This window comes from Passer montanus, unplaced genomic scaffold, assembly GCF_014805655.1.
Source record: "Passer montanus isolate IOZ18808 unplaced genomic scaffold, ASM1480565v1 scaffold11, whole genome shotgun sequence".
Lineage (NCBI taxonomy): Eukaryota > Metazoa > Chordata > Aves > Passeriformes > Passeridae > Passer > Passer montanus.
Window position 1 is genome coordinate 1,839,459 of NW_024357613.1, and position 13,929 is coordinate 1,853,387.

Here is a 13,929-nt window from a genome sequence, read left to right on the forward strand (position 1 = left end):
CTCCCCCCCATTTTTTTTCCCTCCAAGTGTAAGTGGTACCATGCTGCAGTGCTTTTTCAAGGGAGCTAAACTGGGAGAACATTCTAAAATCCACATTTTTTAGTTTTCTGTGATAGTTCATGGAGGATAAGAGGATTTGTGGAAGATAAGAGAACATTCTAAAATCCACATTTTTTACTTTTCTGTGATAACCTAGTTAGTTCATGGAGGATAAGAGGATTTGTGGAAGATAAGAGGAACCAGTCTTTGTAACTGCTTGAAACTCACTGCCATACTTTACCTTCAGGCACTGTAGATCTTTGCCCTCCAGGATTTATTCACAGCAGCAGACTCCAGCTGTGCTCCCGGGCGAATTAGAGCTCTGAATTTATAGATTTGTCCACTAATCCTTTCACTGGCACTTTGGATCAAGGCAACTGGAAGGTGATAGTGCATTTCTTATCGGTAGTGTGCTGCTTATCACCTATGGTAAATATCTCCTGAGCTGTCTAATCATCACAAAATGTGCATTTGGTGTTAGCAGGATGCTTGCAATTTGCTCAGATATGCCTAAACATAGCTGTTCTGCCATTCATTTTACACTATCCATGGCATGCAATGGAAACTCTGGGCAGAGAGGGACACCTTGCCTGGAAGGCAGTCACAAAAGTTGATGGGTTGAGACAGGTTCCTTTCCCCCTCCAGGTTTCTGAGCAGTGCAGGGCACTAAGAGCCACAAAGAGCCTCTGGTTTGTGTATGCAGCACTTCTCCACTAGCCTTGTGATTGTTTCCTGGTCATTTCATTATGTGTTCAAGCTGTTATTGTGGTAACTCATTTTCTCCTACTGAAACACTGGTTACCAGCCACTTTTCAGATCAGTTTTGCAAATACAGCACAAAGCACGCAGAGTGCCTGCTGAGCAGCCAGAGCAGCAGTTAGTGTCACCAGAGAAAAACAAACAAACCTGAAGGACTGGAAACATTACCATGGGAAAAAGATGTCCCACTGATGCCATAAAGTAAGAGCATGGGAAAACAAAACCAAATGCCTAGAAACATTTCTTCCCCTATCCCTCCACCCTCTCCCCCCATGAAAAAAAAAAAGGGTTTGAATAATTTGTCTGCTTTCAAAGTTACATAAGTCTCCCAGAGATAAAAATCTGTGGTTTCTTAAGTGTGGCCGTGTGGTCCTGTGGCAATTGCACCCGTGTGGAACCAACTGCCTGCAAAACTGCATTACAGGTAGAGATATGAGTTGGTATTTGCAAAATAAATAACCAATTTAAATGTATGAAGGAAAGCAAGTGGGCTCACCCACCAGCTGAAATGTCATGAGCTGCATCATTTAAATTCAGCCTCCCCTTGAACCCAAAGGAGTGCTGTGTTCAACTCTTTCACTGACCCGCGGATGGACAGACTGACAGGCTCTTTGTTAGAGAGGCAAGTTAGGAAATACCAGAGCTAAGGTTGTCTGTGCAACCTTCCTTTCTGCTCCCCATGCACACATACCACAATATGGGCTTTAATTCCACAATCCCTTGGTCATTTTCCACTGGCCCCCTGCCTCCTACAGAATGAAGGAGGCACAATGCCTTCTTAATGAGCAGACAAGCGGTCGCTTGGCTTATTAAGATTCACTCTGTGACCATGGACCTCATTCAAGTCCTGCTCTGAAAATGTGGTGTTTTGTTTCCAGCTGGTTTACAGCTTGTTCCATGTGAATCTCACAGCCCTTCATGTGCTCAACCCTTGTTTTATAGATGGAGACCAGAATGGGCAAGTGTCCAGCACCTAGAGATTCCTGCCATGCCATGCCCATCCATGGTGCTGGGGCACAGCCCCTGAGGAGGGCTGAGTGGCTGTGAGCTCTGCACCCCAGCACCTCAGCCCCTGGCATCCCCAGCCAGCAGTCCATGGAACAAGGGAAGGTAGATGTGGCCACCCTTTGCCACAGCCCTGTGGTTTCTTGGCCATGGCCCATGCAAAGCACAGCTCTGGTTGTATGGAGATGTGCTCACAGCACAACCCCTGCCCTGTGCCCAGAGCAGAGGGGTCTGTGAGCCCCACAGAGGGGGCATGGCATGCATGACACCAGCCAGCTGCCCTGGGATGGGGCAACTTGGGAGAAAAGTTGCCTTGGAAGTGCTTTTACAATACCTGCCCAAATTTCTTTCCTATACCCACACAAGTGCTCTTTTTGATACTGCCACAAGTGGTTAAGGTAGACTGCCAGAGAGAATCTGGGAGGTTTTTTTTGATTTTTGGGTTTTTCTTGTTTTTGGTTTTTTTGTGGTTTGAGTTTTTTGGGGGTTTTCTTTTTTCTTTTTTTTTTTTTTTTTTTTTTTAGGAATTCTTGACTAAATAAAGTCGTCAGATTTTCACTTCAAACCCATCTTGAGTGTGAGCAGATGGGCAGAAGCATCAGCTCAGGTGGAACTGGCACAGGCAAACCCTACTCTCACAGTGGAGGACTTTCCCCTGCTGGGCTCTGGAAAACAAGCTGAGCTCTGCACTGTGTGACCACTGCTGCACTGTGGTCATTGTTTTCTACCAGGTGTGAAATGGTGATGAAATGCTCTTTTTATGTTAAAGCATCAGCTCACCTCCCCCAGCTAATCTCCAAACAAAGTCAACCCGCAATTGTGTTGGGCTATGAGAAGATGGATTCCTGAATATCTCACTACAAAATTAAATAATGGTCTAAAACCAGAACACTTTTCTATTAGATCTGTTATTCCTTTCAAACACCTTCACATCTTCTTTTCTGCTATGCCTTTTCCTTTGGAGGAGCTGCCCTTAAAATCCTGAAGACTCTTTGCATAGTTATCCTTTGTTTTGGTTCTCCTCTTTCAGCATCTGTAGGGATGCCTGGAAAAGCTTCAGCCAGCAGCTTGGCCAAGGGCAGCTGGTCACCTGAGCTGCTCACAGCGTTCATTTTTTACTTTGGTCTTCTCTTGCACTTGTGTGACATGTAGCATATGGCTCATGAGCACCCCACTCAGCTTTGGTGCAGGTAATCCTTGTGAGTGGGTGTGGGTCTGTTGTTTGGTTCTGTTTCTTTTTTTCATAGCTGTGATGCCACCCAAGAATTGTGAAGGAACCAGTAACATGCTTTGGTTGTAGGAGGCATTTGGAATATGCAGCTTTTCAACCCTGAGGCAGGAGGAGAAGGGCTGTGAACAGTCAAGTGTGAAACCCCTTGTACCGCCTGTGTTAGTCCTCTGAGATTTTTGATTTATTTTTTCAATACAGAATGAATATCTGTGTATTGAAGAATGGCTAACCCTAGCCCCAGATGTAACTATAACTGCAAAGTTTCTCATTTTCACATAGAAATGGTGCTTCTGTTGCAGATCGACGTCCTCAAGGCAGACGTGGAGAGTGCTGAGTGGAAAATTTTGGAAAACCTGATCCTGGAAGATGTTGTTGAGCAGATAGGACAGCTGGTCTTTGAGGTGCACATCCACTGGCCTGGGTTTGAGGTCAGTGGCAATGACAGCACCGTGGTGCGGTACTGGTACAGCCTGCTCCGAGAACTGGAGCTGAAGGACTTCAGGCTTTTCCACACCTACAAAGACTTATCAAAACCACAGATGTTTCTGAAAAAGGAAGCCTTCAACGCCAGTAGCTGTTACACACTGAGCTGGGTAAATACAAGATGGAAATAGCAGAAAAGAATTTATGATGTGTGATTGTGAGCCATCTGGCCCCATAGTGTTACTGAAGAGGATTTTGGTGTCACTGGCTAAAGTTGCTAAATATGCACGCAGTGACTGCTAACAAAATGAACTGGCTTTTATATTTATATGTTGTGAAAAGAACTGGCACTAGGAGAAGATACATGGTGCAGATTTGTATAGCAATATATTTGCCAGTGGGTACATTGTCCCAGAGGACAGAGGTTTCTGTAAAGCTCTGTCTGGGGGAGCTAAGAGCATGGCTTTTCCAGGCTGCCCCCTGCCTGAGCATGCCAGCCAGGAGGGCATCCCTCTGGGGCTGCCTCAGGAAGCTCTGCTGGCTGAGCTGGACCAGCCCTTGGGCAGGACAGTGCTTGTGGTGAGGTGTCTTTTAAAGAAAGTGTCAAGTGTTACTTTTCTGTAAAGTGATTATCTTTGATTTGCAACTTTTTTACTTTGGCCTTGTTTCCGATGGAACAAACTTTAGGCAAGAACAATATGTTCTTGAGCCCACTGGCAAATTTCAGCTGAATTTGGCAGAGACAGAAATCACCACCAAACAAAGTCCCTACCTATTTATTTGAGCAGGTTCTGAGTGCCCTGACCTAGGTTTTTTAACCTAATCTGGGAGCAGAAAGTGACTTCAACACTTCTGAAATGGGAGACAGTGGGACAGAGTCACTCAGCTGCTGGATAAGCTGCTGCCAGCGCTCCCCTTCCTCATCCACAAGAGCCTTCAGCCACAGAAGACAGGGCTTCTCTAGTTCATCTGCTCAAAGAACAGCTTGATTGAAATTACTCATGCAATGGCTGCAGCAAGTGGTTTTTGATCTAGTGAGATAGATGTAAGAGACAAAAATGCAACGTGGGCTTTTTTGTTTGTTTTGGGGTTTAGTTGAACATTTCCTGGTGCCTTTTCAGTGCTGTGTCTCACCACCTTGCCTCTCCCTGGCATAAGGAGGCCAGAGCCTGGATCTGTACTAATGCTGGTAGAGGTGGCAGCCCAAGCAGATGCCCTGGACTGCAGCTGTGCTGGGGCTCTGCTGGAATGTGGATTGTCTGCAGTGCCCCTGGGAGCCTTTGACATTCCCCAAAGAGATAAGGAATGGGGGGAGCTAAAAATATATAGCAGGTTGGATTTTTTCTTATCTTTAGATGAATTTTGACATTAAACTTTTCATTAAAATACAAGATGTCACTTTCATTCTTTGGTATGTGGACTTTTTAACTGCCTTTGGTTTCCGACTTCTCCAAGTCTACAGCTTCCTCAGGGGAGGTGGTGGAGGGGGAGATGCTGATCTCCTCTCTCCAGTGACCAGTGACAGGACATGAAAAAATGGAATGAAACTGTGTCAGGGGAAGTTCAGATAGGTTATGAGGAAAAGGTTCTTTACCCAGAAGGTGGTCAGTCACTGGAACAGGCTTCCCAGGGAAGTGGTCATGGCACCAAGCCTGTCAGAGTTCAGGCAATCTCTCCATGACTCTCTTATTTAGTTTTAGGTTCTGTGAGGAGCAATGAGTTGGTCTTGATGATCCTTACTGGGTCCCTTCCAACCTGAGATGTTGTATGATTCTATAAAATAGCTCCTGTTTCTGCTCCTGCACATCCCACCCGGAGCAGGGCTTTGCAGACACCCAGGGCAGGGCACTGAGGGTGCCCACCATGCCCTCAGCCCTGCATCAAAACCAAGATGACCTGATGCAGATGTGTAGAATTCCTCATGCCCAAGATGTTGGGCACAGCACTTTCCTCAGGGTTGAGCTACCTATTTCCATCCCTGAACCTGTAATGCACAATCCAAGAGATCCACAACCTCTGAAAAATGAGTAAGAAATGCCTTCTTTGTGACAGCCAGCCTTGCTACAACCCTCATACATTAAGTACTGAAGTTGTTTAACGATGCAGAGCCATGAGGAGATTGATCAAAATGCAAGAGGCTGCCAGGGCTTCCTAAACTAATATCTGGTGTGTTGCAGTGGCCACGCTCAGTGCACTGCAGAATGGCTCAGCTCCCATTTTTCAAATAACGGGGTGGCAGAAGTCCAGCTGCAAGTCCTGATTTATTAATGAAGTATAAAAATATGGGTTCTAGCACCGTGCAGGTTTTTCCTCCTAACTAGTCTTAGAGTAAGTAGCCTAGCAGCTTATTATCATTTGTTTAAGAAACCAATAGATAGAGGTTAAAAAATAAATTACATGACCTCTCTCAGATATTAAAATTCAAAACAGAAGCACATCTTCCATCATTTATTTCCCTGAAGTAATATGGTGATATGCAAATTACAGAAGTGGAGTAGAGGTCCAGCCTGGTTCTTTGGTTAGTAAGGGAGTTTAATAAACCCTCAGGTAATCTCTTGCTTGGGATTGCCAGGTAGTGTCAGAAACACTTCAGGCTACAGCAAATACATCTTTGGCAAAAAAGATTCCAATAACCATGGTAATTTTAAAGAAAACCTTATCTCTAATACAGGGTAGATAAAAGCCATTTATCATTCTGGAGGTAGTTATGTGATATTATAGGAGAAAATGAACAGTGCTTATTTAATGCACTCTCTGCTTTTCTACTTCACATCTCTTAGAGCAGAGTTACAGCCTTTCTTTCTGAGGTCTTGCATTTTGCCCTTACCCCTTCTCTTTTATTGATCTCTTTTACCTAAAGGACAGACCTTTAAATGAATTCAGTTCCTGTCTCCTGATGCCTGAGCTGCTGGATACGTGCCCAGGGACACAAGCCAGTGCTGGCTGACTGCTGCAGGGACAGGCTGGTGCTGAGGGATGTTGTGTGGGGTCTGTGTCTACCCACTGCCATACCCAGGCACAATTGCCCCTGACCTGCTCAGAGATCATCTCCATCAGTAACCACATGCCAGTGTTGCACTCCACAACTCTTCCCAGGTCACACCTGCACAGAAATCACCACAGCTTCCCCCTTCTTCAAGGGCTGGGTACAGAGAGCACCATTAAATCAGTGTGAACAGGGCATTCTGCCCTTGAGCCATGGCCTGGAGGCTGGGAACTGCATGGCCATGGAGGAAGTCAGACTCAGCCCCAGATCTGCTCAGCACCACCATTACAGGTATTGCCTATCTCTGCTGTCCTCCTGTTCTCCTGGCCTGCTGTCCCCAGGTGCACTGGACATCTCCCCACCCTCCCTGCAGGCATGAGTATCAGTTCTCCAAAGTAACCAGTCCACTGCTTCCAGCCCAGGAGCCTCCTTCCTGCCCGATCCTCAGGCCACTCATGGAGGCCACAGCCAGTGCCAACCCCTCCTAACAAAGACATGAAGACAGGTCTTGTTCCTGATGTGGAGCCATTATTGCATCAGTTGGACAACTCCACCAGGAGATGTCTTAGGTTGGTCTAAAGTGGATCCTTGCAGAGATGATCCAGGGGTAGGCGCAATTCTACCTGCACAAATCCTTTTGTGGGGGTGAGGGCATTTCTCTTTCAGACAGGCTCACAGTGATTTATAAACCACACACATTTGTGAATCAGAACTTACAGGTGCTGTCCATAACCTGGTGAAAATGAAGAGAAGCAACAGATGTGAATCCCCTCAAACCATCCCAGCTGATACTGCAACATGGGTTTTCCATGGCGAGCCCATGGCAGCACAGAGGGGAATTTGTTAGAACACTAATACACTCCTCCAGGAAAACTGGGTCCTTTCTGAATGTCACATTGGCTTCCTTGGAGGTTCCAAAATTTGCCTAAACAGAGGTCTGACCTCCTGCTGCACTCCAAAACCTGTCATTTATTGCAGGTACTTCTGGCCCCAGGCTTTGATCTCATTGTGACTTGTGAAAGGTTGTTCTTCGAGCGCCTCTCAACTGTGAAAGAACAAAGAAAGCGTAAAGGGAACATATGTCTGGCCTTCCTTGGCAGATGCCAAGAAGACATATCACCCAGTAGCACACCTGAAGAAATGGTACTCATTCTCTCTGGTGAATAATTCAACAGCTGAGACCATCTGGTTCATTACAAAACTTTGATTTCATGAGCTTCATTAGCCGCTCCCTTGTCCTTGACAGGATACTCAGGGTTATTCAGTAGGAAATCACTCTTGATTTTTTCCTGCTTGTTAACACAATGTGACATTTAATTGCAGTCAGTAGAGACCTGGTTTAGTGGCAGTGGAAGTTCAGAGCTGACCTACATTCAGAGACATATTTATACCTGCCCCCCTCCACTGGCTTTCAGGGACAGCATCTGCAGAGCAAGCCTGGCCCTTGAAGGGAACCACCTGCAGTAATGAATGGATCTCTGCCCTTAAAGAGAAGTCCCTGTTCACAGTGCAGTTTGACCTCATGGGAGGAGTTTTACCTGCTTCAGAAGGAGACCTTTGCAGAGACAGTCTATGTTACATCCCTTATCCCAACAGGCAGCACCTTGCACAGGGAGAGCAGGAGCCCGCTGTGCACTGCCTGGAAGGGATGACTCAAGTGTGAACACCAGTGCCACATCCCTGCCCTTTTTGGTGAATTACCAACATAGATCTTTGAGTTTAAGCAGTTTTCTGAAGGAAAGTGCAGTGGTATACACAGTACAAAACTTCTGCAAGTAATGAAAATGCCCAGTGTCTTAACCGGTATTTCCCCCCCCCTATATTTGAAATTCCATTTCTGAATCAATCAAAACCAATGTGAATCCCACCCTAGCATCCATCTGCAGATATCTACAGTGGAGCCACCACCCAGGGTGCCACTGCCCTTGCAGGGAGGAGGGGGCAGCTTCCTGACTGGTGTCAGATCTCTGAGGCAGCAGCAGCAGCAGCTGTGCCCTAAGAGGACCTGTGTCTCTCCACTGGTGTCTCTCCACCAACACCAGCCAGGAGCAGCCAAGACACAGGGACTAGGACTTCACCAGACAACCCCACACTGACCTCTCAAACTGACTTGTCAGGCAGGAGAGGCCCTGAAATTACTTCCAACTTCTTTATGAAAGAAAAATTGCTCCAAGAAACAGGAGAATCCAGGATCTGAAGAAGTATTCCCTAATGTTATTCCACTTCTTTAATATTGGAGGAATAATGACTAAACAAAACCCACTTGTCCTGCTGCCCCAAGGTACTCCCAAAGCATCAGCATGAGGGCAGAGAAAGGAGCTTGCAGCAGGGAAGCTCTTCTGACAAAACTGAGCAAGGTTTTGGAAACTCCAGGGAATGGGCCTTCCTTCTTTTTTCTTGTAGATGTCTGGCCTGACAAATTATTTCAGAGTCTGAGTTCCCTTTTTATCTCCGAGGAATACTGGAAGGGATTATTGTTTGAGAGAGAACATGAGGAAAAGCTGAAAGAGCAAGACTGTGTGGGGATGCCAAAGCAAAATATGAACAACGGCCCTGAGCAAAGGCCTGGGGATGCCTGGGGAAATCAGCCTGGAACAAGCTAAGGTGGGAGGTAAAATTGTTACAACTCTTCTAGGACAGGGCATTTTTTTTTTCCCCTCTTAATATCGTTTTGGAACAGTTTAAACTCCACCAAAAAAAAAAAATTACACAATTAAAGAGTTTAGCTGAGGAATAGGAGTGAGACACCAACTGTGGGCCAATTATGCTGGGAGAGTGGGGAAGATTTGCAGCTCCCAGAACTATGTCTGGGCAGCTGTCAGTGATCTTGAAGCTCCATAAAGTTCCTATTACTCAAATGACTCCCCAGAGGATTTGTGTGGCTGTCTTCCTTTCCCAAACCAGAGAAGCAGGCTCAGTTAGCCTTGACATCTTCCAGATTACCCAAAAAACACCAAGGCCTAATGAGAACCTCTTACTCTATTGACCAACACAGCAATGTTTCATTTGAGCAGTCCCCCAGCGGTGTGAAGCACGGCAGGGCAAAAGGAGGCTCACAAAGGCTCGGTGCATTTACCACATTTTAAATATTCTATCAGACAAGATAACAAACAGGTCTGAGGACAAACTTCCAGTGTGCCTGGTGAATTTACAGGTCCATGGTCCGCTGAAAGTTATTGCAGCTTGTTTCTGAAAGCTTTAAATTCTGCAAGCAGCTTCTGTAAACATAACCCTGCCACAAGTAGTTTTCTCTGAGTGCTGCAAGACAGCCGTGGTGTCTGTTTTGCTTATCAGCAAGCCTAACAGCAAAGACATATTTTCCTGTAAAATATGAGGCTTAAAATTTTGAGTGTATGCTAGTTAAGTCCACCTACAGTAACAAGTCCCTTAAGTAGTCTCCAGAGGAACAACCTTCCTGGCAACTGATTTTTTCTGGTGTATAGGCTGTACTGTTTATAAAGCCCTCCAAGCAAAACTCCCCTCCCTCCTCCGCTCTCCGCGTGTTCCCCCCCGTGCTGGCTGCTTGTCATATGGAGCTTTCCTAGCAAATGGGAGCAGGATTTTGTAATAACCAGCTGGTAGAAAGAAGTACATCGTGTTACTGGGCTGCTGGAGCTGCAAGGCTCCCTGTTTAAATCAGCTGTTAAAGACCACAGAGTTAAACAGTGTATGGAACATCTGCCTGCTGCTAAAAATCGGATTTTTACAAGACAATCTTGGACTTTTCTGGATGCACAGTAATTTTGATGTTTGTTCTTTGTAATGAGGGCAAAGACTGAGCAGCCCCATCTTACTGGGGACAATTATAAACTCTGAGCAAGACAGATGCCAAGACCATCTGCTTCAAGACAGCCAGCCTCCTTACCACCAAGATGCACGAGGATATGTGGGCTATTTCCCCCTCTTGAATATGAAAAAAGTCCAAGAAAAAGCTGACAAAAGGTGAAAGGAACTATCAATTTTCCCAGACAGAACTCCAAGAATGATGGATGGTTGACTGACCTGCAAAACTTCTGCTGTAAAAGCAATCAGTATTAATAAAAGCAGCAACATACTGGCATGTCATTTCTGAAATCTGCAGGTGCACGATCAAGGGGAACAAAGTAACGATGCTGTGATGGCAGCCCTGCAGTCCAGCTTTGCTGTGTTCCTCCCTGGCAGTGCCACACACTCTCTTCCAGCCCTCCCCAGATGTCTGTTCAGCTGGAATCACTGAGCTGCACTCTCCACTAATGTCCAAGGAAAATTAACCAGGGATCTTGAAATGCACTCTTCCCTTTTCTCCCAATGCTGACTTTTCCCTGGATCTGTCTGCTCACAGGCCATGCTCAGCATAGAGGTCTCAGCCTAGACTTGCTCTGACCAACCCCTGTGACAGACCAATTTCTGGTCAAACATGAAATCGGGAAGGACAAGATTTGAGTTGATTAGCCCAGGTGGCTGCTGGAAAACCAAGTCTGGACTTGCACCTCACTCACACACACATCTATCCTTGTGCACAGCAAACTAGCTGACAACGTGAGCTTTGCAGTTTGCAACAAGAGGGAATTATCCTCATGAAAATTTCCCCTGCAGGCTTCAATGCAGATGTGAGAAATTCCACAAAAGATTAATGCAGTGACCAACTGTGAGGGACAAAGGATTTTATCTGAAAGTTTCTAGGGTAATTTTGATTCTGGTCTTGCTGCAAACATTTAATCCCAATTCATCAACTCCAGCAGAATTGGTTGAAACATTTCTTATATTTTTTCCTACTGAGACAACACTCAGTATATGAATACAAGAGTTTATACACTTATTTTCATATTTTGCATGTACTATTTTGCAAGTGTATCTCTAAAGTTCAGCATGATAGATGACACATGGAAAGACACAGTACCAACAACAGAGCCAAGCATCTTGTGTATTATGATTTAAATGGTTTTAAGCATTTGGGAAAGGTGTTTCTGATGTGAAAGCCAGTATGTGTTCCTGTGGGAAGATCTTCTATCAGCTCTATTCCTCTTCTCCTCCTCCTTATTTCTCTGTACATACAAACTGTTAACAGTCAGGGCACACCGCCACATATCCATTTGGGAAATGTATTTGAAGGAGAAAATCCATTCCAAATTTCTCCAGCCCACTTTCTCTTGAAGCAGCACCTGGCACACAACACACTCAACTCCCAGCTCAGGAATCAAACCTTCCCTCTGAAAAGCACATCAGAAATTCATCCTCTGCAAGACAGCAGCAGCTCTTTCCCACCCACATCCTGAAGAGCAGAGAAGCAGGAACAGCCTCTCCCAACAGAGGATCAGTCCACAGGACATGCTGGACCAGCTCTTTCCTCTCTCCAGGCTCTACCATTTTTATGTCAGTGCTTGTATGGGAACGAGACTGGGCAATACCCAGTTACCACCAGGATGGTGCCTATGACAGCGTGGAGTTTTTCAGGCACACGAGGCTGCTGGGATGGGAAAGTAACCAGGAATGTGTCAACTCAGTGCAGTTACACAACAGCATGGACCGACAGTGGAATGACTCTTGAGATCAGCACTACAGAGCCTAAAATGCTTAAGCTTCCTGCTCACTCACAAGGACTGACCTGTGTAACTCACTCAGAATTTCTTGCATCCAGTCAAACAACCCAAAATCCACAAAACAACCAACCATCTCCTTCTGCCTTGACCATTTGGGATTCTGTCTCAGCTTCTATCTTGCTGTCAATTAAGGCAATTACTCCTTTGCTAGCCTTTCTAATGGTTGAGCAGTAATTGGATTTACAGTAAATAATATTCAAAACTGTAATTATACACTGATCAATGGGATAAAATTCAGTACATGCATTTATTTTTATGTGCCCAAAAAAGAGGGCAGACAGGGAGTCAAAAGGTTTTTTTTTTTCTCCTGCTGCCAACTTGCCTTAGTTTCAAACGAACACTGCAAGTGAACGAGTTTATCTGAACACTGTTACAACTGCATATTAAAATAACAAATGGCAGGAAATATTTTATATGGACAGCTCAAGACAGAAAAATGGAATAAAGATAAGCAGAGTTTTTATAAAAAGATTTATTAAAAATAAGTTCTTTAAAGAGAAAAAGTGTGACATGTATATACATAGAATTGTCAAAACCTTCATGGGGCTTATAATACAAACTATTCCAAACAGAAAAAGAGACATTCACTTTTTTTTTTTTTAATATGTCATGCTTATCGGAACAGAATAGCATATGGGAAGACAAAAAAACAACACAGCACACAACCATATGAGGAAAACCCTGAAAATGAAGACTACTTGCAAAAGTGAAAGTAAGTAGCCTCATGATTCTACAGACAGAAACTAAGACTATGAATGGCATCTTCAGTTGATAGAGTTCATCTGAGATCTGCTAGCTTCCTATTAATTCTTCATTTCTAGTGTGAATTAGTGAATCTCAGCAAGTGGATTTGTGCTTATCTTTTCCCAGCTCTATTGCAGTAGGTACCAAAGATTTCTTCTTAGGAAGAAAGTTCCACAATTGTTGGTTTTCTCTTTAAACTCTCTGACAGCCAGAACCACAAAAATAGTTTTTCTTAAAATTATTTTTATTTTACAAGTGTTTTGCACAAGCAGAGGCAAGACAAACTGGCACATGATTCTGCATGCTTGAGATGACCTCAGCTTAGCTTCTCATTCCCAGATGCCATATTTAGAACTATATCCTTTCACTTGAGTCTTCTGAATTTCCTGGTGTTTAGTGCATATATACAGAGAGCTGAGAACTGCATTATTACAATGTCTACCCATCCTCACAGCAGAATGCACCCTAATCTCAGATGTATGCAGGGCTTGCATCTTTTGGTCTCTGTAGCACCCTCTTTAGTCCCATAGTTTAATCAGACCATCCCAGCCGCACGTGATGACTTTGGATGTTTCGTGTGGATGCCACACTGCACCAATACAGACTTTGTCATGTGCTTTCAACCTGCTGTAGAGTTTTGTTGTCTTCCAGTCCCAGATGTTTAGCTTCCCATCTGCATCTCCAGATATCACATAGCTGTATTAACAGGAATAAAATGGAAGTTGTATCATGTGTGCAGACTGCTTGCATGCTATTATAAGCAGCAACTGAGCAACAGAAAAGAGCTTCCTCCAGGGAGCTTCCCATCTGACACAGCCTGCAAACATTGCTACCAAGGAATTAGCTTTCAGGCTGTGCTCTGAGAGTGCACAAGTCCTGCAGAAGGTGATTCATCAACGGTGAGGTACGTGTGCTAAGCAGTGTGATTATACCCTGCACGGTGTTACTGGAACCCAAGAGAAAATGCCACAAGTTTCTCTAAAATCATGGACACTTTCCTCCAGGTTTGCTGATGTTATTCCCTGGTTTATATACTAACTTGTATCTTATGTACACACAGTACTAAATGTATGGGCATATTACTGAGCCAACAGGAAGAAAGAGATGGTTCTCTGAACTGTGAATGAGGATACCCACACCAGACCTGTGAACTGGGGAAACTG

At 44.8% G+C, this 13,929-nt stretch overlaps 2 protein-coding genes across 3 annotated transcripts in view; one reads left to right on the top strand and one right to left on the bottom strand.

The window, feature by feature from the left end:
• The window catches only part of METTL24 (methyltransferase like 24), a gene marked incomplete at its 5' end in the record, with an annotated part of 45,308 nt that extends 40,463 nt beyond the window's left edge, over nt 1-4,845 (top strand). Inside the window, one exon of the mRNA XM_039727640.1 lies at nt 3,334-4,845. Within this exon, the coding sequence (XP_039583574.1) occupies nt 3,334-3,648 (315 nt within the window). The remainder of the gene's footprint in view (nt 1-3,333) is intronic.
• Nucleotides 4,846-12,478: 7,633 nt separating this feature from the next.
• The window catches only part of CDC40 (cell division cycle 40), a 37,150-nt gene continuing 35,699 nt past the window's right edge, over nt 12,479-13,929 (bottom strand). For both annotated transcript variants that reach the window (XM_039727974.1, XM_039727984.1), the window contains exon 15: nt 12,479-13,462. In XM_039727974.1, coding sequence (XP_039583908.1) covers nt 13,285-13,462 — 178 coding nt within the window. In that variant the 3' untranslated portion in view covers nt 12,479-13,284. The remainder of the gene's footprint in view (nt 13,463-13,929) is intronic.